A 25117-nucleotide genomic window follows, 5' to 3' on the forward strand; every position below is an offset into this window, starting at 1 on the left:
CCTCTAGCTATCACCTGAGCTGGAACAAGAGCTGTACCAGGGGAAAGAATTGTGCCCAGGCCTGGAAGGTGTCCAGTCTGAGAAAAACTTACTGAAGCATCTCTGAGGGTGAGATTATCTGTATTCAGTTTGATTAGGCATAGATTTGCGCATTTTATTTTATTTTGCTTGGTGACTTACTTTGTTCTGTCTGTTACTACTTGGAACCTCTTAAATCCTACTGTCTGTATTTAATAAAATCACTTTTTATTTAGTAATTTACTCAGAGTATGTATTAATACCTGGGGGAGCAAACAACTGTGCATATCTCTCTATCAGTGTTATAGAGGGCGAACAATTTATGAGTTTACTCTGCATAAGCTTTATGCAGGGTAAAACGGATTTATCTGGGTTTAGACCCCATTGGGAGTTGGGCATCCGAGTGCTAAGGACAAGCACACTTCTGTGAGCTGTTTTCAGGTAAACTTGCAGCTTTGGGACAAGTGATTCAGACCCTGGGTCTGTGTTGAAGCAGACGGGAGTGTCTGGCTCAGCAAGACAGGGTGCTGGAGTCCTGAGTTGGCAGGGAAAACAGGCGCAGGGGTAGTCTTTACACATCGGGTGGCAGCTCCCAAGGGGGTTTCTGTGATCCAACCCGTCACATCATATTCATAGAGCTTAAGGCCAGAAGGGACCATTAAGATCATCTAGTCTGACCTCCTGTGCAACACAGCCCAGAGAATTTCACCCAGTGATTCCTCATTCCTGAATCAAGTCCATAACTTCTGGTGGGGCTAGAGCAGATCTTCTAGAAAGAGACACTCGATCGTAATGTCAAGACTTCAAGTGACAGAGAATCCATCACATCCTCCGGTAAGTTGTTCCAAAGCTTAATGACCCCTGCTTAAGGGCCTGATCCAATTCCCATTGAAGTCGGGGGAAAGTCTCCCATTGACTTCCCTGAGAGTTGGAGGAGGACCTAAAAGAGAAAAACGACTCCGATGAAGGTTGCAGGGACGGCAATGTGTGCCTGAAACGACCCATCCTGCTAGCTGGTATTCAACCTGCTGGGAAAGAGTTCTGCTGGCTTTGCTGACTCACTGGTGCTGTTGGGTTGCTGCCCCACTCGGATAAAAGAGGGGCGAATAGCCCTCAGACAGAGAGGCAGGAAGGATGGTCCAGTGGATAGAATGCGAGCCTAGGACTTGGGAGACTAGCATTCAAGTTTCTGCTCTGCCCCAGACTCTGTCTCTCTCTCTTCAGGCAAGTCACTTACCTGCTCTATGCCTCAGTTTCCTATCTGTACAGTGGGGATAACAGACCTGCCCTCCCTCCCAGGGGGGTTGTGAGGATAAATACAGTAGAGATTGCAAGGTGCCCAAATGCTACAGCAATGGGGACCAGATAAGTACCCCAGGGCTGCCCAGAGGATTCAGGGGGCCTGGGGCAAGGCAATTTCAGGGGCCTCTTCCATAAAAAAAAAAAAAGTTGCAATACTATAGAATACTATATTCTCATGGGGGCCCCTGCAAGGCCCAGGGTCTGGGGCAAATTGCCCCACTTGCCCCCCCTCTGGGCGGCCCTGAAGTACCCCAGATAGCTAGAGAGAGTTTGGGACAGACCACACCCTACACAGGTGAGGTAATTTACTAACAAACCACCCCCTGGAGAGCTGATGTTTTGTTATTGCGTGGTGCTCCAGTTAGAGGGCGATGGCGCCTCTCCCCCCACTTACACAGACCCTACAGCAAAAGAGGCTAAAGAGCGTTTTGTCCCATAAAACCAGATACTGTGAAACAAGAACAAAAATTGGATTGGTGTCCTCTATATTAGTCATCATCGCGGTCCCGGAGTGAATGATCATTTTGTTTGGTGTCAGACATTTTTAGGATTAAATATTTTATACCCCACTGGAGCTCGTTGAGTGACCTCTCTCTAGAGAAAAGTGACGGGCATCCCGGCCCAAAGCTCTTGGAGCCAAAGAAAATCCATGCGGCTCAATTGATGAGCCAAAAGACCAGCTGTGCGAGGCTGCCAACCTGCCTTCCGTGGGGAATTGGGGCTTCACCTTTGCAGCATAGTCAGAGACTATTAGTTCAAAAAGTCACTTGCAAGTTGGCGGGTTCTACAGGGGTGAGGCCTGGCACTCACTGGTAACACTGGGCCAACATCAAGAGCGATTGCAGAGATCTTCCAGTGCAGCGGGTGCCTTCTTACCAAATCTCAGAGCTTGAGCAGAGCTCCTAATGCCCTGCGAGGAGAACAACCAGCAATCAGCATGCATAAGGGGAGAGAGCCCTTTTCATCTGTAGATCTCTCAGCGCTTCACAAAGGTGGGACTAACGAACGAGGAAACTAAGGTTCGGAGAAGTGAGATGCCTTCCCCAGATCTCATAAGTCTGTGGCAGAGCCAACAGACCCCCACGGTCCGGCTCCTCAGTATGCTGCTATAATCACTGGACAGCCAATGCTATCTCCCAGAGCCAGGACTCTCTACTCCTGAGTCCTCCAGATAACAACTCCCAGACGTAACAGTGTCCTCTTACTGTTTTTTCATTTTAAAATTATACAAAGTTGCTCACAGAATCACGGAAATCAGAGGCATATTAGGTCATGTTGGCCAGCCCCTTACCCAGTCCAATTCAGGACTGTTGCCTAAAGTGTGTACCCTTGAGTGCTTTGTCTAATTCACTAATAACTCAAATGATAGGGCTTCCAACAACTACCTTGGAAGCTATTCCACGATCTAATATCTCCTACCACTCACCAGTGACCTTTCCATAATGTATAATTCATCGAGAAAAAACAACACACACACACACTTTCTAGGTTCTTTTCCCCTGCTGTACATTAGCCTGAGCATGTTAAAAGAACATTGCTAGGTTAAAACTTATTGGCAAGATTTTAAAGAAAACAGATGCCTAAAGTTAGACTCCTAAGCCCATAACTAGGTTCCTAAAGAAGGACCTGATTTTCAAAAGTGCTGCGCGCCCAGCAGTTCCCAATGGAGTCCTGCCTCTTTACAGACCGGCTGGGAGCTTATTCTGTTTAGTTACCTCCATACAACCCCTCTGAAGTCAAGGAGGTGACACAAATGTACGTGAGAGCCGGGCTGGCCAATATTCTTTAAACACTGCAACTTAAGTTTCCATTTCATGGCCATTCTGACTTTCTGTTCTTGGGTGTCAAGGACTTCGATTAAATGGAACAAACAGTCGGCCTGGCAAATAAGGAGAACATTCTGCTGAGTGAAAAACATGAAGTTCATTCGTCCAAAAGTAACATTTCTATGGAATGCCGCTCCAGATTAATACATACTACATTAGGGATTCATTTTCGCTGCTGAATGGCATTGTTTGTTAAGTGGAGATGAAAGAAAACCCTGTTTAAATTGGAATTTAGCCGAGCGAACTAGTGTAACTAAACAGCAAAGAGTTTATGGACTGCACTGAAGGAAGGAACTGGTCTATAAACCACAGAAATGTGTTGGCTGCCCATAAGGGATGGATTAGTTTTGAGGGGGGGAGGAGGGGTAATCAAGGCAGCAGAATAGCAAGAAATGTCATAAGAGCATAAGCATAAGAACGGCCGTACTGGGTCAGACCAAGATCCATCCAGCCCAGTATCCTGTCTACCGACAGTGGCCAATGCCAGGTGCCCCAGAGGGAGTGAACCTAACAGGCAATGATCAAGTGATCTCTCTCCTGCCATCCATCTCCACCCTCTGACAAACAGAGGCTAGGGACACCATTCCTTACCCATCCTGGCCAATAGCCATTAATGGACTTAACCTCCATGAATTTATCCAGTTCTCTTTTAAACCCTGTTATAGTCCTAGCCTTCACAACCTCCTCAGGCAAGGAGTTCCACAGGTTGACTGTGCGCTGTGTGAAGAAGAACTTCCTTTTATTTGTTTTCTAAGTTTTCACTGGGTGAAATCTACCTTCCCTGCGCAGAGTCAATACAAGGCTTGTGCACTGCTTCAATCCCTCTTAAACCAGCAGTGATGCACAGGCTTTGAATTGACGTTCTGCACAGGGAAAGTGGATGTTACCCATTACGAATAAGAAGTGGGGGGAGTAACTCTACCCTACCACTTAAAGAAACTCATGTGGATTTGCAGCCTACATAGTGGTTTGTGGATTACACCTCCTAGGGCCTAATTCTCAAGTCCTTATTTGGGGGAACCTCTCCTGGGTGTCAATGGAAGTTTTGCCTGAGTAAGGACAGCAGGCTTTGGCTCATGGAGTTCCAGGGTGGATCAGACAAATTGGAAAAAACAGTTGGAATCTACAGGCCAAATATAAAAACCTGTGAACCTCACAGAAATCATGTTCTGTGTATATATTCCACACGTGCAACTTATAAACCACAGGCAGAGAGCCATTCTAAGTGAGCATGCATCTTCTTCAATGAGGGGCTATTCTTGGGAAGGGCACGTGTAACGCCGACAGACCCCGGTTGGCGGCAGGTGGGATCGAACCGGGGATCTCTGGAGCTTAGTGCATGAGCCTCTACCACATGAGCTAAAAGCCAACTGCCTGTTACCGAAGGCCGTAGAGCAGACTCATTTAACTCTCTCTCTAAGTGGTCTCGGTGCCACTAGATGGGACAGAACACCATACCCAGGAGGTGTGTGGGTTACACACGCAACCCACAGAACTTAAAATCCAGGTGTTAAGAGAGTCAAGCACTAACAGCGCTGTCTTCCTTCAATGCCCTGATCTTGCAAGCTGCCCCATGAAGGCACATCCCTCCCTTAATGTGCACAGGATCCCGCCCTGGTTCTGGGAAGCAGCCAAGTAGCAGTTTGAAAAGATTTTATGTACATGGCTGTGGGAGGGTTGGGCAAGGATACCCAGGAGGAAATGTCTGGTTGACATTTCCCGCCCCCCATGACATTATGATGAGAAATGGCAAAGGGCCCATCTTCCCCCTGCATTCTCATTGTCAGCCACATTCCCATCGTCCGCCTAGGAATAGATTTCATTCCACAGTTGACATTCGCCTCACCCCAGCGCCGTACTGAGCACTACCAGATGCAACCCTTATATGAAACTCAAAACTAAAACATAAAAAAATTCACTGTAGCTTAACACCCTCTTAAAACTCCAACTGACTGTGAACCATTTACACGTTTCCTTTACTTTTCCCACTTCACTCCATTCTGATGGGAGTCAGTTTCACCTTTGCTGCTAATTCATTTCACTTTCTGGTTTCAGACACTTGCACCGTCCTGGCAGGATCACATCCGGGCAGGAGAATTTTGAAATAAATTCAAAGAACCCCCAAAATATGTTTGTACAGACTTTTAAAACAATTCTGCTTCTATTGGAATTTGCCGCACCTCCCCACCCCATTGTAATTTGTTTTAAACAAAATCTCCAAATTGTGGAGCTGACAGTAATTTGACACTGTCCCTGGGAATAGTCAAGAAAACAGAAGATGAATTCGCAACAAGGGCTTAGTAAACAAGGCAGAATGGGAAAGAGCAGCTGAAAATGTTTCCCATGGGACAGTGCAATGTTTTCAACCAGTGCAGTGAGTTCTTAAGCTTGATGGGGATTTAGAAACCAAAAAAAGGATTTGCTTTCCCCCGCATTCAGACAGAAAGACTGATCCAAAGCCCACTGAAGCCAATGGTAGCCTTTTCACCTGCTTCAATGGGCTTTGGATCAGGCCCATGAAGTTGTGTGTGTTTGCCTTACAATGTTTCAGAGAGAGATAAGGTGTATGAGGTAATATTTTTTATTGGACCAACTTCTTTTGGTGAAAGAGACAAAGCTTTTGAGCTCCACAGAACTCTTCTTAAGCCATTGTGGCTGATCTGAGTACCAGACGTACTCCTGGGGAATTCTGTGCCACTGTGTGCGCAAAGAATTCATGTCCCACGCAGATTTCTTTGCTTCCCTGCAGAAAAATGACTTTCTGACAGGGAAGCAAAGGGAAGCTGCAACAGCAGTCATGCACCACTCCCTCGCTATGCAGGTACATTGTTTCAGGCACCCGGAGCAGCCGGCAGAGAAGTAAATCACCGCAGGGCTGGGGACACCCCAACCAGTGGCTCTTACCCTGAGCCAGGATCAGCTGAAAGTCCCGGCTGGGCGGGAGGCAGGAGAGGACAGGACTTCCTCTTCCCACGCAAGGAATGGCTGGGCTGTGTCAGACCCACCCCCAGAAACTTCTCCCAGCTGCAGGAAGCTCAGCATCCTCCCATTTCCTGTTCCTACTGCTCCTCAGCTGCAGAGGGAGAGGTCGCTGTATGGGGAGCTGCTCCCCATCTGCCCAACCCCCGTGCATCCCGATCTCCCATACCCAGACATCCCTGCCAAGCCTCACCCCCATACCCGAACCCCACACCATCGAACCTCAACCCCTGCATCTGGAGCCTCCTGCACCCAGACCCCCTGCCTCCGGACAGCGACTCCTGCACCCCCTGCACTCAACCCCCCCAACCTGACAAGCCCCACCCCCCGGCAGGACCCTGAGCCCCCACATCCAGGCCCCCAACTAGCTGCACCCAGACCTCCACCCCTCCCAGCCCCACTCCAACACCCAGACCCCTCCACTGAGCCCCAACCATCTTCACCTGGAAGCCCCTGCAGAGTCCCATTGCCTCTGCACCTGGAACCCCCCCCAACAAGCCTCTGTGCCTCCAGATCCCCCCACACCTAGACCCCCCACTGAGCTGCCTGCACCCAGATTGTCCCACACAGAATCTTCTCACTGCACACCTGGATCCCCCCACACTGAACCCCTCCATACTTGGATCCTGCCTGGTTGAGCCTACTGGCCCCACACCTGGTGTGCCTGGTGCAGACAGGCAGGGCTCCAGAGTGTTTCTGGAGCAGGCCCAGGCCTTGTGCTGTGTCACAGGGTCGGGTGCAGCCTCACCGCTGGGTCCGTGTCCCAGGGTTGGGTGGTGGTGGGGAAGGGGGTGGGTTCCAGTGGCCTGTGCTCCCCACTGCCATTCTGGAGTCTCTGCATTTATTTATAGACAAATAAAACTTGCAAAATTAAAAAAAATATATTATGCACAGAATTTAAACATTTTTGGCGCAGAATGCCCTCAGGAGTACAGACTCTTCCTCTCTCACGTGCTATAGGCAGCCAGTGAACATTATCACAGCCCCATCATGGCAGGTCTGACTCAAACACTGACCCAGTTTTCTCTGTCCTGTACCCTCATCCTTCTCTTCCTATCATCACCTACAGCCATAGCTGAGTGGGCAGACTACAAAAGCAATTTCCCATTGTAATTATCCACCGTGTTTCGGAAGAGAGCCATCGTGAGACCAGTGACAGCCCCCCGGATTTCTAGAACACTCCGCAGAGTTCAATAACCGTCTCTCTCTGAGAAGTGCCAACATTTCTGGACAGTTCCAGAACCAACAGGCCAAGGCAGGCCTAGGCCACTATCAAATGAGAACCACCCAGCTACAACATGGCAAGTAGGTAATTAGCCTCTTCGCATCTCTGCTGAAATTGCCAAGGAGCATTTCCCGCACCGTGGACACCAGCGGACTGTGACCACCCAACTCATTTGCAATAGGAGATGAAACAGCTTGCAAATAACACCGCTCAGTCCCTTGCAGTGAACTGAAGGGAGACAGCCTGATTCTCACTGACTCTCTTCTTGCACTCGGGGTGGGGGCAAGGGGGGGCCAAAGGGAGCTTTTAGCCACTTTTGCACTCCCTGGTTTCTAGGGCTGTGTGTGAAGGCCTAAGGGCTGCTCTAACTTACACCCTGCTCCCCATGTCCCCTAGAAAGCAGAAAATAACTAGTGCAGAGCACTCAGGCCATGCCCCTGCAGCATCTCTAATCCACCTCCCCACCGTGCTGGGGGCTAAGGCTAGCACAGCTCCCTGATGCCAGCCCACCACCAGCCAGGCTTCTGCGCAGACGGTTTCTGCCCGCCATAAGGCATTTTCATGGTGCAACTAACAGGGCCCTAGTGTAGCTGAGAATCAGGCTGGGAACATACAGTTTGGGAACCAGGCCATTCTGGTTTTGCCCGGCCGGCCCTCTGGGGGAGCTGTAGCTAAGTGGGTTTTCACTCCTGATGTGCAGCGAAGACGGCAGCCAGTCAGACTGGTTGTCCCATTGTAAAGCTTCACTCCAGGTGCCCGCCCCAGAGCGCAACAGTCCCGTCGGCCAGTAGGTCAGACAGGATCCATTCAACAAAGAACAGTTAAAATAAAGGGGAATAGGAGTCAGGACTCTGGGGTTCTATTCCTGGTGGTTTTATCTAGGACCAGTCACTTAACTTCTCTGAGCCTCATTTTACCTAGCTGTGAAATGGGAATAATATTATTTATGTACCTAGGGATTTCCAAAACTCTCATCACCCTAGGATCCTGGCTACCTCCCGGGCCTGTTGTGGGTCTTAATTCACGTGCTTCAAGATGTTGGGATGGAAGGGGCTACCAGAATGCCATGTGCCATTCAATGCATCTACTGCAGCCGTCTTTGAAAGGGAGGCAAATGGGCTTGTACATCTCCCAGGCTACAGAAAGGTTCCCAACCCAGAGAACCTCCTTCCATGACTTAAGTCTGCACTAGCAAGCCAGAGGGATGCCACGGCCTCAGGTGACGTATGGAGGTCCCTTCATGTCAGCACCCGAGACTGAAACAGGTCTGTGTTAAAGAAAAGGATCTTTTCACAGAGGTACTGACCACTCCACAAAAAACAGGCCTTGAATCCTTTTCATGACTGTACCTCACAATAGGCCCAGTCCAGCTCCCACTGAATTAGTGGCAAAACTTAAGTGGAGGCAGGACTGGGCCCCGAGGGAATAGGATTGACTAATTTTAAGATAATCAGTCCAGGCATTTGTAACCAGCGGCGGCTGCAGGCACCAGCGCACCAAGTGGGTGCCTGGGGCGGCAAGCCGCGGGGGGCAGCCTGCCGGTCGCTGTGGGGGCGGTAGTCAGGCTACCTTCGGCGGCATGCCTGTGGGAGGCCCGCCGGTCCTGCGGCTTCGGCGGCGGGTACGTCAAAGGCGTGGGACCGGCGGACCACCCGCAGGCGCGCCGCTGAAAGCCGCCTGACTGCCGTGCTTGGGATGGCAAAATACATAGAGCCGCCCCTGTTTGTAACTCACCCATTACTGCAGTATTCTGGATGCATCTTAATCCTCTAGCTAGGCGAGTGTTTTAATTACAGTGAGAGATTAGACTAACACCCAGAGAGAGCTGATTTTAGCTCGTTTCCAGCTCCTTCCCCTACAACGGACGCCCCGCTATTCTGGATTGCAGGGATCAGTTACACGCCTCCTGGCCCTCCCAACGCATCTAACCAGCTGTAGTGTAAACAAAATCACAGTCACATCCGACAGGCACAGTCATGGGCCCAGATAAATGATACCATTTGATGAAGCCATGCTGCCAATCACAATGTACGTGTTACCCAGGCAGTTATGAGTCAGAGCATTAACAGGCCCATCCCTGACAGGCAGGACATAGGAACGCACCATTATCATAAAGATACAGCATTCTAATTAAGGAAGTACTTTCCAGTAACATTAGCTACAGCCCATTAGCATCCCACAAAGGCATCCGCCGCCTGTACGGTTCCCATAATTAGTGGGGAAACAGAGGAAAAAACCAAAATATTCATTAACTGTCATGAATCGTCATGTAGGAAACTAAAAGCAAGCTTCCCGTATCGGAAGCATGTGCTCAGACCCCTCTGATTAAAAGAAGGGATCTTTTAGGAGCTCCCAGTATCTGCAAATCAGATGGTAGCAGCAACAGGTGATGTCTGGCTCTGCATTTACACCTTTCGAATTTGGACTTCATTTGCCAGATATTATACAGAATTCATCCCCAGAGAGAGAGAGGACGAATGAACATTAGACAGGCTGCAGCCTGAAAATTTTACAAGACTAATATTGCAAGGGGTGAGGGGAGAGGGAAAGAAAAAGGAAAATCCATCATATCTTAGGCAGTAGAAGTAGTTTTATTGTCTCCAGACAGTGACTACATCACTCAGAAATGGCAGTGAGAAGCAGGAACAGCTTCAAGCCAGCAAGTTCGTCCTAATGAGTTAACACATGGATCTCATCCTAGCAGATGACGTATTTTACTCGGCAGACCTTTAAGGAAGGCTATTTTTCACACTTTTTCTTTTTTGCAGCGTGCATGCCCATGCAGGGCTCTCAGAGGGAAGTCTTGCTTTATGGCACCACAAGGACAGGTGCAGATGGTACATGACATCCACAGAGCAGATAAAACTTTCTATTTATAAACCTCCCATTTTGGTGCCGTTGCTTTAATGACAGCTAACCTGAAGAATTCATCCGTTTCACAGTATACAATGCTGCCCACCTACTACTGGCCTGTTTCTGATCTCACGTCAGTGCAAGTTGGGAGTAACTCAACTGTAATCAATTAATAATGATGGCATAAAGCAGGTGTCAGAGGAGAATCAGGCCCTATGTCTCTTGTAACTCAGATATCACCGTGACAGTCCACTTTGGAAAAAGCTACTAAGATACTCAGGCAAATGGATAAAATGCAGCCTATGAAGCATTGTCAATGGGGAGATGGAAAAGGGGTCCACAAGAAATAGCCGATATAAGCAACATATACGTATGGGTTCTAATTTTCGTGTTTATGTTTCTCAAGCTTCGGGGTTTTATTTTTAAATGAGTCAAAAGCCATTTACCGGTCCCAACTAATGAGTGATCCAGCCTTCTCAGGAGATTTCAGTCCCTGGATGGTGTCGATATGGTGACAATACCTGATCTCATGGTTATTTTGGCTTCATAAATGACACGCACACCCCAAAGTCCGACAGGGCTATAAAAAAAAAATCAGCTACAAATACTGAGACACTTGGTTTCCGGCAGAACCCAACCGCACAGCTCTGTGATCAACCCTTTCCATAGGACTTGGTGTTGCCTCAGTTAATGGCTGATGTCTGAATATACCCTCTCTAGGGAGTGAATCCACTGTCCAAAGGGTACCCTGGAGTGGCTCCTCTGTCGAGCAGCTGCCCTACCAGGGGCAGGTAAACCAGCTGTGGGGTTAGAGAGAGAGAGATCCAACTGCAGCCCAAAACACAGCACGGCTTGCAGGAAGCCAAATGTCAGCCTCATCCCAAAGGGGGGAAGTGGTGGATAAATGGATTTAACAGCCGTGGGGGCAACACCTTCCAGAATCAAGTCAGGACATGCTCCAGTTTGCAGCTCCACCTTCACCGGAGTGCCGCTGAGGAAAAACCTGCAGGTCAGTGGTGTCATGTTGCCTGCAGTCTCTCTATTATAGATAATCTGGCCTCAACGGCTCAGGAAATATAGTAATATTGGGACCCCCGATATCTGGGCATTGCCCCTTGGCTTTAACTTCCTGACTCCCTTTCTCCGCCAGAGGCTTTCGAGATCTCATTCCCCTCCTTTTCCTAGATAGTCAAGCAGAACATGGAAAAGGGGCATTTTCTAGTGGTGAGATCAGGTGAATGGACTCCGAGAACTCCCTAGGGTTCTATTCTGAGCTCTGACCCTGACGTGCTGTGACACCTTGGAAAAGTCACCTTCTCCGTGCCTCAGTTTCCCCCATCTGGAATATCGGTATAGCACCTACCTGCCTGAGAGGGTGTCATAATGACTAATTCATGAAAAGCATTTTATGTCTTCACCACCATTAGGGAGGCCGTGTTGCCTAGTGGACAGAGCACTGGACTGGTCCTGCAGAGACATGGGCCCTACTCCTGGCTCTGCCACTGACGGGCTGGGTGATTTTGGGGAAGTCACATCATTTCAGTTCCCACATCGGCAAAACAGACTAATGATACTGACCTCCTTTGTATAGCGCTTTGGGATTTATGGAGAAGAGCTCTATATCAGAGGGAGGTGTTATTGTTAATAATAATAATAATAAATAAATAATAATAATATATGGAGATATACCTATCTCATAGAACTGGAAGAGACCCTGAAAGGTCATCAAGTCCAGCCCCCTGCCTTCACTAGTAGGACCAAGTACTGATTTTGCCCCAGATGGCCCCCTCAAGGATTGAACTCACAACCCTGGGTTTAGCAGGCCAATGCTCAAACCACTGAGTACCCCCCCTCCCCAGCACTGATAGCAGTGGTTTATACTGTACACGGTCAGTTTTGAACACTGTTGGGCAACAAACCATCCCCGCTCCCTCCACTCGCTGTGGGTAGTAAGATGCTTCCCATCCCTGGGTTTCCCTCCACATCCCAGATATGTTGGGTGGTCCATTCCCAGTACCATAGATGACAATGTGGAAAACGGTCCTCTGAATAGTTCCTCTGGGAAAGAGACATCACAACAGCAGAGAGAGAGAAAACTGAAAATCAGACACTCATTCCAAGGGATGCTTGCTCGTGGCAGGAACAAATGGATCCTTTCATTGCTCCATTTGTGCAGTAGATACACTGAATCAGTCGACTCCGGGGACAACAATCCTTTACTTTCATACTGCCGTCAAAACAGGCAGTTTGTTTGCTAATTGCTGTGACAGAGCCAGGGTGCGTTTTTGTAAATAATTGATATGTTATTGACTTGCCACTGGAACACAAGGAGAACACGCACAGCACAACGAAGCATTCTCCCACGCTTTTTCCTTCAACAAACAATGGTCCCTGTGGCTCTGCCTGCACTATGAGTGAATCCACTGGCGTCACCATCACAGTTCTAGGCCTAGTTCTAGGTTTACCTTGGAAAACATGGACAGGACTCTTTACTCTTGGTCAAGAGCCAGGGCCGCTGAAGCAGGTTATACAGTAACCCCCCCAGTTGTAGAATGCAGTACTCAGAACAAAAGGCAATCCCACCCTGGGTCAGGATACTAACCTAGAACAGTGCTAGCAACAATTGTGTTTAAGCCAAAGACAGACCCAACACCATTCTACTGTATTACGATCTGGATCTCTGTCACACCAAAGACCAGGGGTTACTGGGTTTCAAGGGCTGATTCTGCCCATGGGTGATAAGGGAGAGATTGGAATTTGGAGATGGATTCCAAACCTGAATCCCCTAAAGTTTGGGATTTTCAGCTCCAGAGTTTGTTTCGGGGTCATCTAGTTTAAACATTGCTGGTAAAGCCATTTCGATGGCAGCATGAACAGGGCATCAGGAGATTAAGATTTCATAAATAAAAATAAATACTTTCCTGACGAGGGCCTTTCCTAATTGTCAAGCGCATTAATAATGGAGGATGCAACTTCTCCCCAAAGGAATCTTGTATCACCACACATTGCAAAAAGGACTGAGGAGCAGAGAAAAACGTGCCAGTGGCTTTGCTGAGAAAGAGAGAGGGGAGTTTTACAAAGCCCAGAATCACACGATTATTGGCCATGTTGGGCTCTGCAAACCAGGACCAGAAGGGGAGAAGAAAAGCAGCAGAACAGGATGCAGTGTGAAAAGCACAAAGAACAGGAAAACAAACTAGCTATTCCTACAGGCCCGTGTGTTTTATTTAGGGTTCAACTTCATCTCAGCATACAGAGTCTATCCAAAGCTCCCCTCCAACTCTGTGAGAGACCAAAAGGACTTCTGCTCATTACTCCACTATGACAAAGTTCATTAACCTGCAAAAAGATTTATACAAATACAGGTTCTCAAGACCCATTTCTGTGTCGTTTGGAGCCAACTGCTAATTAAGTTGAAGTGCAGCAAAGTGAAGAATTGTAGGATTGTGGATGGCGGCAGCCAGGAAATAGAGTCCATAAATTCAATGTCAGAGAGTTATTGGGACCAGCTAGTCTGAGTAGCGAGGGAGAGAGGAAACCTGCCCCTCAGTGCTTTATTGTTTTAATAATGAAAGGCTCTATAGGAGCGCACAGCCCTAACCAGCTCAGAGCACATTACTGTACACACAGGTATATTTAATAATTAAGCACCTGGGAGCCCCTAAGGAGGAAGTCAATGTATGCAGAAGCGTATGGATCACTTCACCCAGCTGTGCAACACTGCAGCGGTTTAACATCACACTCCAGCTCAGGATGGAGAGAAAAGAGAATCGTTCGACCCGATCAAAGCACAGGGGGAATCTACCTGAGCTGCAGGACAGAAGGGCTCACGCCACCACTCTAATGCGAAGGGCCAGGTATTCTTTAATTACTACAGCCAGGATAGCCCTCGTTTGTCAGGTTTCAGCAGTGTGATAGGGTGTACAGGATACGGACCTCATCCCAGTACTGCCTCAAGTACGTGGCCATAACTGGGCTTATGTTATGGATGAATCTCAGCTCTTTGCCATTATGATTATCAAAAACCTCAACTATTTCTCGCTTCTTCCAAAGGAGAAAGTAGAGTCTTACGACAGGGCTCCGAGCTAAAGCCAGTTAGGTCTCACACACACGCAGAGAGAGAACTGATCATTAAAGAGAGAGAATGGCACAAAATGGACCTTTTAAAATCTGTTTTACAGAGTTTCTTAAGACTCTTCAGCCCTGAAGAGTTCCCCACTGCCACAGCAGTACAGTTTTAATTACATCCTAATAGGATGGCAAGGGGTGGTCATTTCCTCCTCTAATTGGAAAAAAAATTAGGATATACCAACAACCGTGCTCCCCATTTACCACGTTGCACCACGTGCTGAGAACACCCAGTGGGATGTGACCTACAGTAAACAACTCGATCGGGTGCTCCTGCCCTGCTCTTTTATTAAAACCAGCACAGCAGATCTCCGAGCACGAGGTGCGCAGATCTGCCACGGTTTTGCTTATCTAATAGCGAATACAAATCAGTCCCATTTTTTAATTACACGCTGTGCTTAAAAATCCTAGAACAACAGTCGTGTGAAACGGCAGGTATTCTACTTCCCAATCTGAGCCATTGCTAAAGCATTTGTCGCTGGACTACCTAGCGACAATGTTAGTGGTTAGGGCAGAAGGACAAATCTCAGGAGAGACATGGGTTCTAATGCTGATTCTCTGCCACCGATGTGCTATCTGACTGTGGGTAAGTCATTTAATCTCTCTGTGTCTGCTTCCCCTCCCACCCTTTGTCTGTCTTGTGTATTTCAATCAGAAGATTTTTGGAACAGGGACTGTCTCTTACTATGTGTTTGTACTGCACCTGTTACAATAGGGACATGATCACACTGGGGGCCCCAAGTTGATATCATATAACGCTGATTATAACTCTGACTCCTGTAGCTACTGTCACCTTCCCTTTCTTTACAAAATAAAAACAAACACGCGTAAAACATAACACCGAGACAAGGAACGGAACATTGCCAATCAATAACACACACCCCTGGCAAACAGCTAGGATGGAGGCCGAGGCAAACATCTGTTGCATGACAGGATTATTTAGCCTTTTATTGGACCTGCTTTTTGCAGTCACTGCGAAGCACACTACAGCTCACCAGAAGTTCACCCCCTCAGCAGGGCTAGAACTCAGATCACCCTGCTGCAGAAGAGCAGGACTCAGAGAGAATTTGTTAGCTGCTGAAGAAGAGCTCTGTGGGGTTCGAAAGCTGGTCTCTTTCACCAACCAAAGTTGGTCCAATAAAAGACATTACCTCACCCACCCTCTCTAAGATCTTGAGACCAACACAGCTACAACCACAATGCAAAGAGCCAGTAATGAGGACACCGTGTCATTAGTCAGTCGTTAGCAGTGATTAGCAATCAGTCAAGGGGACAGTGCTGCACACAGGTGTGGTGTTCGGCAAGGCCTATGATACAGAATTAGTAATAGCAAGAGATTCCACGGCTGAATCCTGTACCACTCAACCTCTGCTACTTGGCGTACGCAGCATGAAAGCAATGCTCTGTGTGCCGTGCAAGGAAGAGCTGTGCCATTTATGTCAGCACCCATCAGTATCACAAAAATACGGGACTTGCCGTACAAGAGGAGGCCAGTGTCCCTGCTAGGCCAGGGGCCTGTCAGAGGAAGGCGCTCCCAGAGTTACGGAACTCGCTGCACCTCTGCCCCCTTCCTAGTCTCTCTGCGTGTGCACCACCCGCCTCAGGCCTTTGCCTCTCCTGGGCAGAACTCCACAGTTCTCCCCCTCTCAGAGTGGGCCTCGGGCTAGAGCACTCTGGGTATCAACCGTGCTGACCCTGCTGATCTGACTGAGTTCGGACACCTGCATTTCTCCCCTATGACCAGCGGTATCCAGTGACAAAACGGCCTTCTTACAACCAAGGGAGTGCTTGTTTTCACAGGAGCAACAAAACATTCAGAGAGGATTTTTCAAACCACAAACAGTCGGCACACACGGCTATCTTCCCTACAGGCTTACCGTCCCCTGTGTAGAAGTCTGGTCCCTCCAAACAACTCCTCCCCTCTTGAGAGAGTCCTTTTAAACCAGACAGAGTTCCCCTGCACTTTCCCGGACTTCGTCCCTGCTGTACATTGGCGGGAGCTAAGAGGCTGAACCTTCAAAGCTCATCATTGGGGTATCGGCTCTCAGTGGTCCTTAGGAGCTTCCTGAGGAGTGGCTTATCTAGTGCCACTGTTCCCTTTCCTGCTTGTTTTTCCTGACAACCTCGCTATTAAACGAAACCACTATATTAATAGACTGTATCCACAAATTGTTACCGAGCCGCTCCACTCCAACACAGGCACAAGAAACCCCATCATGCAATAATCAGTGACTGCCAGGAGATACCCCACCAGCTGGGATCCTCTAAATACAGGAGATTACATGATGGATCGAGGGATGTCAAGGCATGGCAGACTTCCCCGTGAATCTCTCATAATGGCCATTTCCAGCGCGGAGGAGGATGACTTATTGCTTTTCTCCAAGCCAGAGAACAAGGAGATGAATAGGAGAAGTAGCTTCCCTCCTCCACATGAGCGAGCGAAAGGGAAAAGCAGAGAACCCAATTCCCTTGCTAACAAACCCATCCCTGACAACGAGTACAAAACGGACAAGGGGGAAGGGCTAGAGATTTAGAAAGGGAGAGGGTTGCATCCTCATATGCAAACACTGATTTAATAAGAGTGAGATTCATCGAGAGTTAAGCACTCAATACATGATGGGCTGGTGCCCTCCCCTGCCCCGTTGATGCCTGGAGGCTTATATTAATGATTTGGCATGTGAAAAAAGGCCTCTAAACTAGCTCAAATGTTTCCAAGGTGTAGCGCCATCCTCAGGAATTAAATGAGTTTATATTAGAAGTTTGAACCTTTTCCTGGCAGGTGGCTGCAGCAGGGGTTCTGCCCTACCTAGAAAAATGGGAGCATAAAATCAGAGTAAAACACATTTACCTTTATCCTCATGCTCGGCACCATTCTCCGTTGTCAATAGAATGGCACGGCTCTTGTAGCTAGCTGCTCCAGTGCCTCAAGCTATTCAGCGCACGTCCCAGCAGGGGGCATCAAAGGAGCAGCAGCAACAGCGGGATTTCAGGGAGCAGCCAGCCAACCGCAGCACTCCCTGAGCAATGCCCCCGCCTACCTGCACACTCAAGGTAGAGCTGCCACGGGGTGGCTCCAGTGGAAGAGCCGCTGAAGCAGACCTTAGTGCTGAGCTGACTGGTAGGGCTTTTAATTGTGTCAGGAGATGGCAATACCTGAACCTGCGCCCTTGGAAAAGAAAGAAACAAGCCACCGACGGCCTGGAGACAGCACGCACTTGACACTGACCTTACCGGAGACGCCGCATCAGCCATGCCGGGCAGACTGGATTTCTGTCAATGCTGCCTTAGCCACGTGCTTCTAGGCTGCAGAGTTCTGGGACACGCCCAGAGCAGGGACGCTGGGTTTTTTGAGGAGCTTGGGGGGAGGGGTTAAGATGGTTCATTTTAATTAGATGTTTTCCTCCCCTTCCCCTGGGCTGTTTTTAATCCCACAATTCCCTTTATGCAGATCATCACAAAGCCAGGATGTCTCACAACAACACAGCCGCTGCGCTTGTACGTTAACTGCCAGAGCAGAAAGTCTAGCCTGGACAAATTGGGGTTGTCTCTGATCATCCCATTACACCATAGACTCTGATGGGGAATACAACAGTTGTCAGCTAAGGATTTATCCATCTGTGGAAGTTTCATGCAGCCTTCCCTGACAACGAGTACAAAACGGACAAGGGGGAAGGGCTAGAGATTTAGAAAGGGAGAGGGTTGCACCCTCATATGCAAACACTGATTTAATAAGAGTGAGATTCATCTAGAGTTAAGCACCCAATTCCCATTGGACTTTCACTACGAGTTGGGTACTTAAGTCCCTTTATTGCTTTTGAAAATCCCATCCTAAAGCCCTTCTTGCTAGATCCCCAGTGCAGTCGATTAATTCAGATACGTTACACCAACTGGCCTGGCAGATTTAAGCCCTAGGAGGTCTGTCTAGCGTTGCAAAGATGAATTCACACATCAGCATCATAGCAATTAAGGCTGCATCCCCCCAAGTCCCTGCATAATGTGAACCAGGTCTGTGACTAGGTATGCTGGAGGAGATCTGGGGTAAGCATAATCCTCATCATGCTAATAAGGCCCTTATTTCTACGCTCCCCACATAGGTCTCACTCCTATTACTAGGCAAGAGCAAGCTAGTGGCCAGCACACTCCTCAGCGCAGGGTCGGGTTCCCATGAGCTCACCTGTTCCTCCCTTTTTACCCCGTGTTTACAAGTGCAACACTCCACATCTGTGCCGTGCAGAATCAAGCCCCTAGTCCATAACCAAAGAGAATTGTCGTCATTTGCAAGGGCGATAATTGGGCAGCGTCCTGCAGAGCCCACTGACCGTCCGTATTAAAGCATCGCATTTCATAGAATATCATGGTTGGAAGGGACCTCAGGAGGTCATCTAGTCCAACCCGCAGAAGTTAAAGCTACCCAGGAGCATAGGAGGCCTAACACCTGTGCCTAAAGGGACGGGGTGAGTCAACGCACACATACTGTGGCACAGACAGATTAGTGTTGCCGGGAGCAGCTGAGACGATGAATACATTTGATTCTGGGGAAACAATCTCTGCTCCCTGCTTACTTCCAGCTACCATCCCACAAACGCCAATCACCGCGGCAGAAGCGATTTCCTTCCATTCCGACCTTAAAGTGACACCAACGCGTCTGGAAGCACCCGGCGGGAGGGCAGGAGGAAATGTCAAACAAACAACCCGCACGGCTTTCAGAAGCTGACTCACCAGGACTGAGGCTTCCTCTTCATGATCCCTTGGCGTCTCCACTGCGAGTGAGGGCTGAGGTGGTAGGTCAGCTGCCTGCAGACCTTCTCCATGGCTCCAAACGAGTCTCCCTCCTGCACAGGCAAAGGGAAGGAAGCCAGGTAGGTTATTTGTAGCAATACCGCTTCATGGGATCATTAATAAGAGAAGAGCCAAGTCCATTTGCAATACAGTGGAGCTGCTTTGCCCCAGAAGGGGCTCACGCACTGGGTCCCACATCAAGGCAGCGAACCCCATGGAACTGTTCTGAAAAATCAAAATCAACCACAGGAAAACAATGACTGTCCATCATTAAAATACCACCTGGACAGCATGCAGAACCACGTCACTGCCCTGTCCTGCACACGACAGTGCCGCTGAGGCTCTCAGTTACCCAAGGGAGAACCGCTCAGTTCATCACAAAACCCACAAACACTGACCCACTCCGTACGCAATGTTACAGGCGAGGTGACGTGAGCTAGTTCAGAACATCTGCTCCCAGTGTGCCTTATCCACTCTGTGTCTGACTGTCATCCTGCTGGGGCAAGAACTACCCTTGTGTCGCATGACGTTCTGAACATGTGATCAGCTCTTGGCAAACCACCAGCCATCCCATTTTCTTCTCCAGTAGTCATTGATACCGCTGGCAACCGAGTTCTCAGTCAGGATTCCAGTGGACAACCCATCCTTGCGGGTTCAGGGTTAGGAAAGATGGCTTTCTGAGGCCAGGGAGAATTAGGGGCCCCTAAATAGTAATGTATTGCCTGATCAGATTAAACAGCCATGTGAAAGATAGGACAACTAAATCCAGCACTGCTGTCCTAGGAGCGACACGTCTCTGAGCAATTATCACCTCTGCTTAATTCTCCAGCACCTATCTATGGGCTTTCATGAGCAGATGTATCACGTCTCAAAGAGAGGCCAGGCCTTGCCTTAGGCTTCAGGGAGGAGCAGGGGCCCTGCAATCCCGCATTGAGTTCTGGGCACCTCAATACCATCAACATGTCAATGAACTGGAAGGAATTCAGGGGAAGAGAAATAAAAGCGTTTAAGGGTTTGGAGCAACTGATGGCAAAAGATTAGTCACCGTGCATAGGAATAGCTCAGATCTGTGGTAGCTTAGAGGAGAAGAGAGGACCCTCCACACACATTCGAAGGTTGTAAACACCAAGCCAGAAGAATCTTTTGGGATGCCACCAGGGGCTATATCCAGTCTGTTAGACTGGACAACAAGATCCTAAACCAGAGTTCCTACCCTTTTCCATTCTACAATCCAACCTGGAGCCCCTTCCCCACCTAGCCCTATGAGAAGGGCGGTGTGGTCCTGACACCTGTCCAAGACCCCCAGGATGAGAGCCCTTGCCCTGAGAAAAGCAGCCGAAGCTCCAACACAAAGATATTTTTAAATGGACAGCACAAAACACAGGGGAGCATACAGTGGTGAAGGGAACAAGCTTGCAATGGCAGAGGGACAGACTAGATGGTGTAATAGGTCTTTTCCATCTCCGCTTGCTACGAGTCTGCAAATAATACGCAGCCCTGCTGGGCTCTTCGCACATCTTGTATTAAACCCAAGAGTAGCTGTTAAAAGCAACTGCACGATTTTAAGCAGGTGCTTAAATTAAAAATAGGGAATCAGGAATGGTGAATCATCACAGCAAGCGGCAGGAAGTCTGTTAGAAACCTGACTGAAACATGGATTCCTAGATTATCAGGGCAAAAGTAACGTCTGGGATCATGTAGCATGACCCCCTGTGTAACACAGGCCATAAAGCTTCCCTGAATTAATTCATTGGTTTCACCTACAGCAGATCTTTTAGAAAAGATTCCAATCTTGATTCTAAAATGTCCAGTGATAGAGAACCCACCACCTCCCTTGGGGAAGGGTTCCAATGGAGAACTACCCTCACAGTTACAAACTCGCACCTTTCATAGACTCATAGAATATCAGGGTTGGAAGGGACCTCAGGAGCAGGGCCGGCTCTGGCTTTCTGGCCTCCCCAAGCACAAAAAAAAAAAAAACGCGGCGGCCAGAACAGCAAAGCAAAAAAAAAAAAAAAAACCGGAGGCGCGGCCGGAGCCAGGGGGCCTCCCTGCCCTGCAGATGTGCCCCGGCTAGCAGGGGCAGTGGGAGGGAGCGGGGGGAGAGAGAGCAGGGGGTCAGCCAGGGCTTCCGCGGGGCACTGCCACGTGGCCCCTCCCGCCGTGCCCCTTGCCGGGAAGGAAGGACACAGGCTGCCCTGCCAGGCTTGCTGCAGGGCGCTCCTGTCCGCCACGACGCTGCCCCCTACAGGGCGGCCGGAGCGGAACAACAACAACAACAACAAAAGCGGCCGTGCCGCCCTAGGATTGGGCGGAATGCCGCCTCCTACAAGCTGCCGCCCCAAGCACCAGCTTGCTCGGCTGGTGCCTGGAGCCGGCCCTGCTCAGGAGGTATCTAGTCCAACCCCCTGCTCAAAGCAGGACCAACCCCAACTAAATCAAACCAGAGCTTTTTTTTTTTTTTTGTCAAGCCAGGGCTTTTTTCCAGTCTGCATTTGTCTAGTGTCACCTTCCAGCCATTGGCTCTTGTTAGACCTTTGTCTGCTAGATTGAAAAACCCTCTCTTATGAAACTTCTATTCCAGACTGTGATCAAGGTCCCTTCACTTTCTCTCTAGTCCTTTACACCCCTTTATATGCCCCTGCCTCTCCTGTGCTCCTCGCCTCCAGACATCGCTGTCATGCAGTGGTGGGAAATGTACAGCCAGCAGAAGGGAGTCTGCATGCAGGCGAAGCTCCGTGGGAGTTTCCCCTTGGTGAAGATTTAAGAATCTGGCTTACAGAGAACACAGTGTATGGTCAGTTACTGCCTACTGCTTCTGGGATTCAGACAGGCTCTGTGGTAGCTCATATATTCATACTGAATAATAATAATAATCATACTTTGCTTTGATACAGACGCTTTCATTCAAGGCTCTCAATGCCTTTTATGCACATTGACTAATTAACCCATACTGCCCTTCTGTTACTGCTAACCCCATTTTGCGACAGGGAAAACACAAAGTCCTGGTCTACACTTAAAATTGAGAGCTGTGTCACTCAGGGGTGGGAAAAATTCACTCCCGGGGGCTGCGGCTATACTGACCTAACCCCTGGTGTAGACATGGCTGGGTCAAGGGAAGAATGCGTCCGTCGATCTAGCTACCACTGTTCTGGGAGGCGGATGAACTACAGTGACGGAAAAAACCCTTATGTCACTGTAGGAAGCATCTATACTACGGCACTACAGTGCTGCAGCTGTGGCCAGGGTAGCGCTCATAGTGTAGACATGGCCTAAGAGACAAAGTGAGTTGCCCATGGTCTCGTAGCAAGCAGTGGAAGAGTCTGGAACAGAACTCCGGGCCCAACCATCCAGTCAGTTGCACGCACCCACGCATACGCATGCACGGGGAACAGCATGCACACAGGAGACAGACTGTGTGGGTTCCCAGGAGCTTCTGGCTCTCATTTCTGCACTCAGGCCATTAGGCCAGGTACTCGACCAGTCTCCAGCTGATTGGCTATTGTCTTCCACTGCCTGTCTTTTCCCCCTTAAAGCTGCCACGTGACATGTCAAAGATTAACCAGCCCCATCACAAAAATAATAATCAAGGATTGCAGCAAAGAAGCAAGCATGCTACAGTTGTGGTTCTTCCCCTGCTCCGCTGTCAGATGCCAAACAGCCTGTTGTCTTTCTGCTGAGGTCTGAACCTCTCTGTGCCATCGTCATGTGTGTGCATACAAAGCGGTTCTGTGGGTGCATGGAGCATGTGGCTCTTGGCCATGCAGTCCCAACCACCAGCTGAATGCCTGGCTCTACTGGGAAACCTTTCAAATAGCTTTGGCTGGGAGGCAGGTTTAGGGAGCGAAGAGAGGCACGGATTTAGCTGGCAAAAGCAGTAGAGCCAGAGGTGGGTGGGGGAGGAGAAGGATTTCTGTCTCTGCAGCCAGCACAAGGAGAGAAACACTCTCTCACTCCAGTGTCGCACTGCACCCGGCAAAGGCCTAAAAGAAAGGGCAGGGGAGGGGAACTGCACCACCGGGGGGGACTGGGAGAAGCCAGGCAAGTTTGAGGGTTTGGGCCACCCCACTGTAGGGATGGAGCCAGTGAGGAGGAGGAGTCTGATCCCCTCCAATTATTTAGAGACAGCTGGGGCGAGGAGGGGCCCCCTAGAGCATTCAACTGGCAGTTTGGCTTCAGGTCAGCACCGGGGGTGTCACTCAACTCTCCACAGGCAGTTCCCCGGCACCTCTGGGACAAGCCCCAAGCTGCATTTATCCACAGAGCAGGTACAGCATGGACAGCAGTTTCCCCTACTAAGCCCTTTGCTCTCTACCCTGACCTGGCAGGCTACCCCCTAGGGGCAGGGCAGTCAGTGCAATCCCCACGCCCATTCAATCCCCGACCTCTCTTGCAAGAGCGCCACCGAGGGGGCCGGTTTGTGCCTACGGTGGCAGCAGCTTGCGTCACGTGGGCACCAGTCCCACAGGAATCGGAAGGGGGCCGGCAGAGGCAGGTCACGTAGGCCACTGAGGAGCTATCAGTGGACAACGACCCCAAATTAGTTTGGGATTTTAAGTGTTCTCCAGGATAGGACAGAGCCCAGTGAAAAATGAGGAGTGGACAGGGAATTACGGGACGGGTGGACAAGGGTCAGTCCTGCCAGAGGTGAAAGTAAGCCAGTACGGGCCGGTACAGTGTACCGGCAAGAGCCGGTGCGCCAGACCAGACCGGCTTCCCCAGGCCGGCGATTTAAAGGGCCTGGGGCTCCCGGCAGCAGCCAGAGCCCCAGGCCCTTTAAATTGCCACCAGAGCCCCACTGCCGGAGCCCCCAGGTAGCGGAGGCGGCCAGGAGTCCCGGGGCTCGGGCAGCAATTTAAAGGGCCCAGGGCTCCGCTGCAGTGGTGGCGGCTGGGAGCCCCGGGCCCTTTACATCACCGTTGGAGCCCCGGGCCGCTGCCGCTACCCCAGGGGCTCCGGCAGCGGGGATCGGGCGGCGATTTAAAGGGCTCTGCTGCGGTAGGAGCCCCGGGCCCCTTAAATTGCCCCCAAGCCCCGGGACTCCCAGCCGCCTCTGCAGCTGGTAGCTCTGGGGTGATTTAAAGGGCTTGGGGCTCCCAGCCGCCACTATTACAGCCAGAGCCCCGGGCCCTTTAAATCTTGATTTAAAGGCCCGCCTCTTCCGGTTGAGGCCCCGCCCCCTACTCAGGACTCCGGCGTACCGGTAAGTCCTTTAAGTTTCACCCTGAGTCCTGCCCCAATACCTGTGCGTGGAGAGACAGGGGGTCTCCACTTTGTGTTATGCTGGCAATCTCTAGGGCCAGCTATTGCAAGTGGCTAGTGCCAGCCTGTGTTCTTGGTATGGGAGAGTGACTTGTGCATTCAACCCCCACTCTACAGGGTGTGACTTCTGCACCAAGGCAGGGGAGGGAGAGAAACTTCTGCTTCGAGTTCTCTGGTGTGAATAATGACAAGTCCGAGCGAAGTGAGAAATCATACGACTGCCGTGGCCGCTGCAGGCAAACGCCTTCCCAACCGCAGTGTGTCCAGAAAGCTACTCTAATTGCAAATCATTTGAAATCAATGAGAGCCCGTTTGGTATTGGGGCTTTACCGTGAGACGACCTGTGACAGGATACAGATGGCCCAATAAAAAGAGGCTCAATTGGAAATCCTGAATAATGCTCCCCGAAGAGCCGAAAGACACAGCAGAGAGGAGAACTTCCCCCGCTCTTCCCAACTGGCTCAGGACCTGGGGGCAGAATGCACATGTCCCACATGGGGAAATAAAAACCTGCCTGTTCTTTGTGTTAACTGTGCCTCAAACCTCTAGCGTTAAGAGAGACATTGTGGGCGGCGGCCCTACACTACACGGACTCGGTTCCAGCAAGCAGGTCAGTCCCGGGCTCGGCAGCACAACCGTTCCAGTCCCGTTATCATCTATAAAAAATAAAAGCGGCTCTTCCCAAGTGGGCCACGGATGCAAAGAGCCAGCAGCAAGAGAGCCCGGCCTGAAACAAACTGTGCGC

The 25117-nt window shown here is 49.9% G+C and overlaps 1 protein-coding gene across 1 annotated transcript in view; it reads right to left on the bottom strand.

Annotated features, from left to right (window-relative positions):
* The window catches only part of LRRC75A (leucine rich repeat containing 75A), a 188426-nt gene that overhangs the window by 57054 nt on the left and 106255 nt on the right, over window positions 1–25117 (bottom strand). Inside the window, exon 3 of the mRNA XM_065418472.1 lies at window positions 19051–19163. Coding sequence (XP_065274544.1) covers window positions 19051–19163 — 113 coding nt within the window. The remainder of the gene's footprint in view (window positions 1–19050; window positions 19164–25117) is intronic.

The sequence above is a fragment of the Emys orbicularis genome, chromosome 17 (assembly GCF_028017835.1).
Source record: "Emys orbicularis isolate rEmyOrb1 chromosome 17, rEmyOrb1.hap1, whole genome shotgun sequence".
Taxonomy (NCBI): domain Eukaryota; kingdom Metazoa; phylum Chordata; order Testudines; family Emydidae; genus Emys; species Emys orbicularis.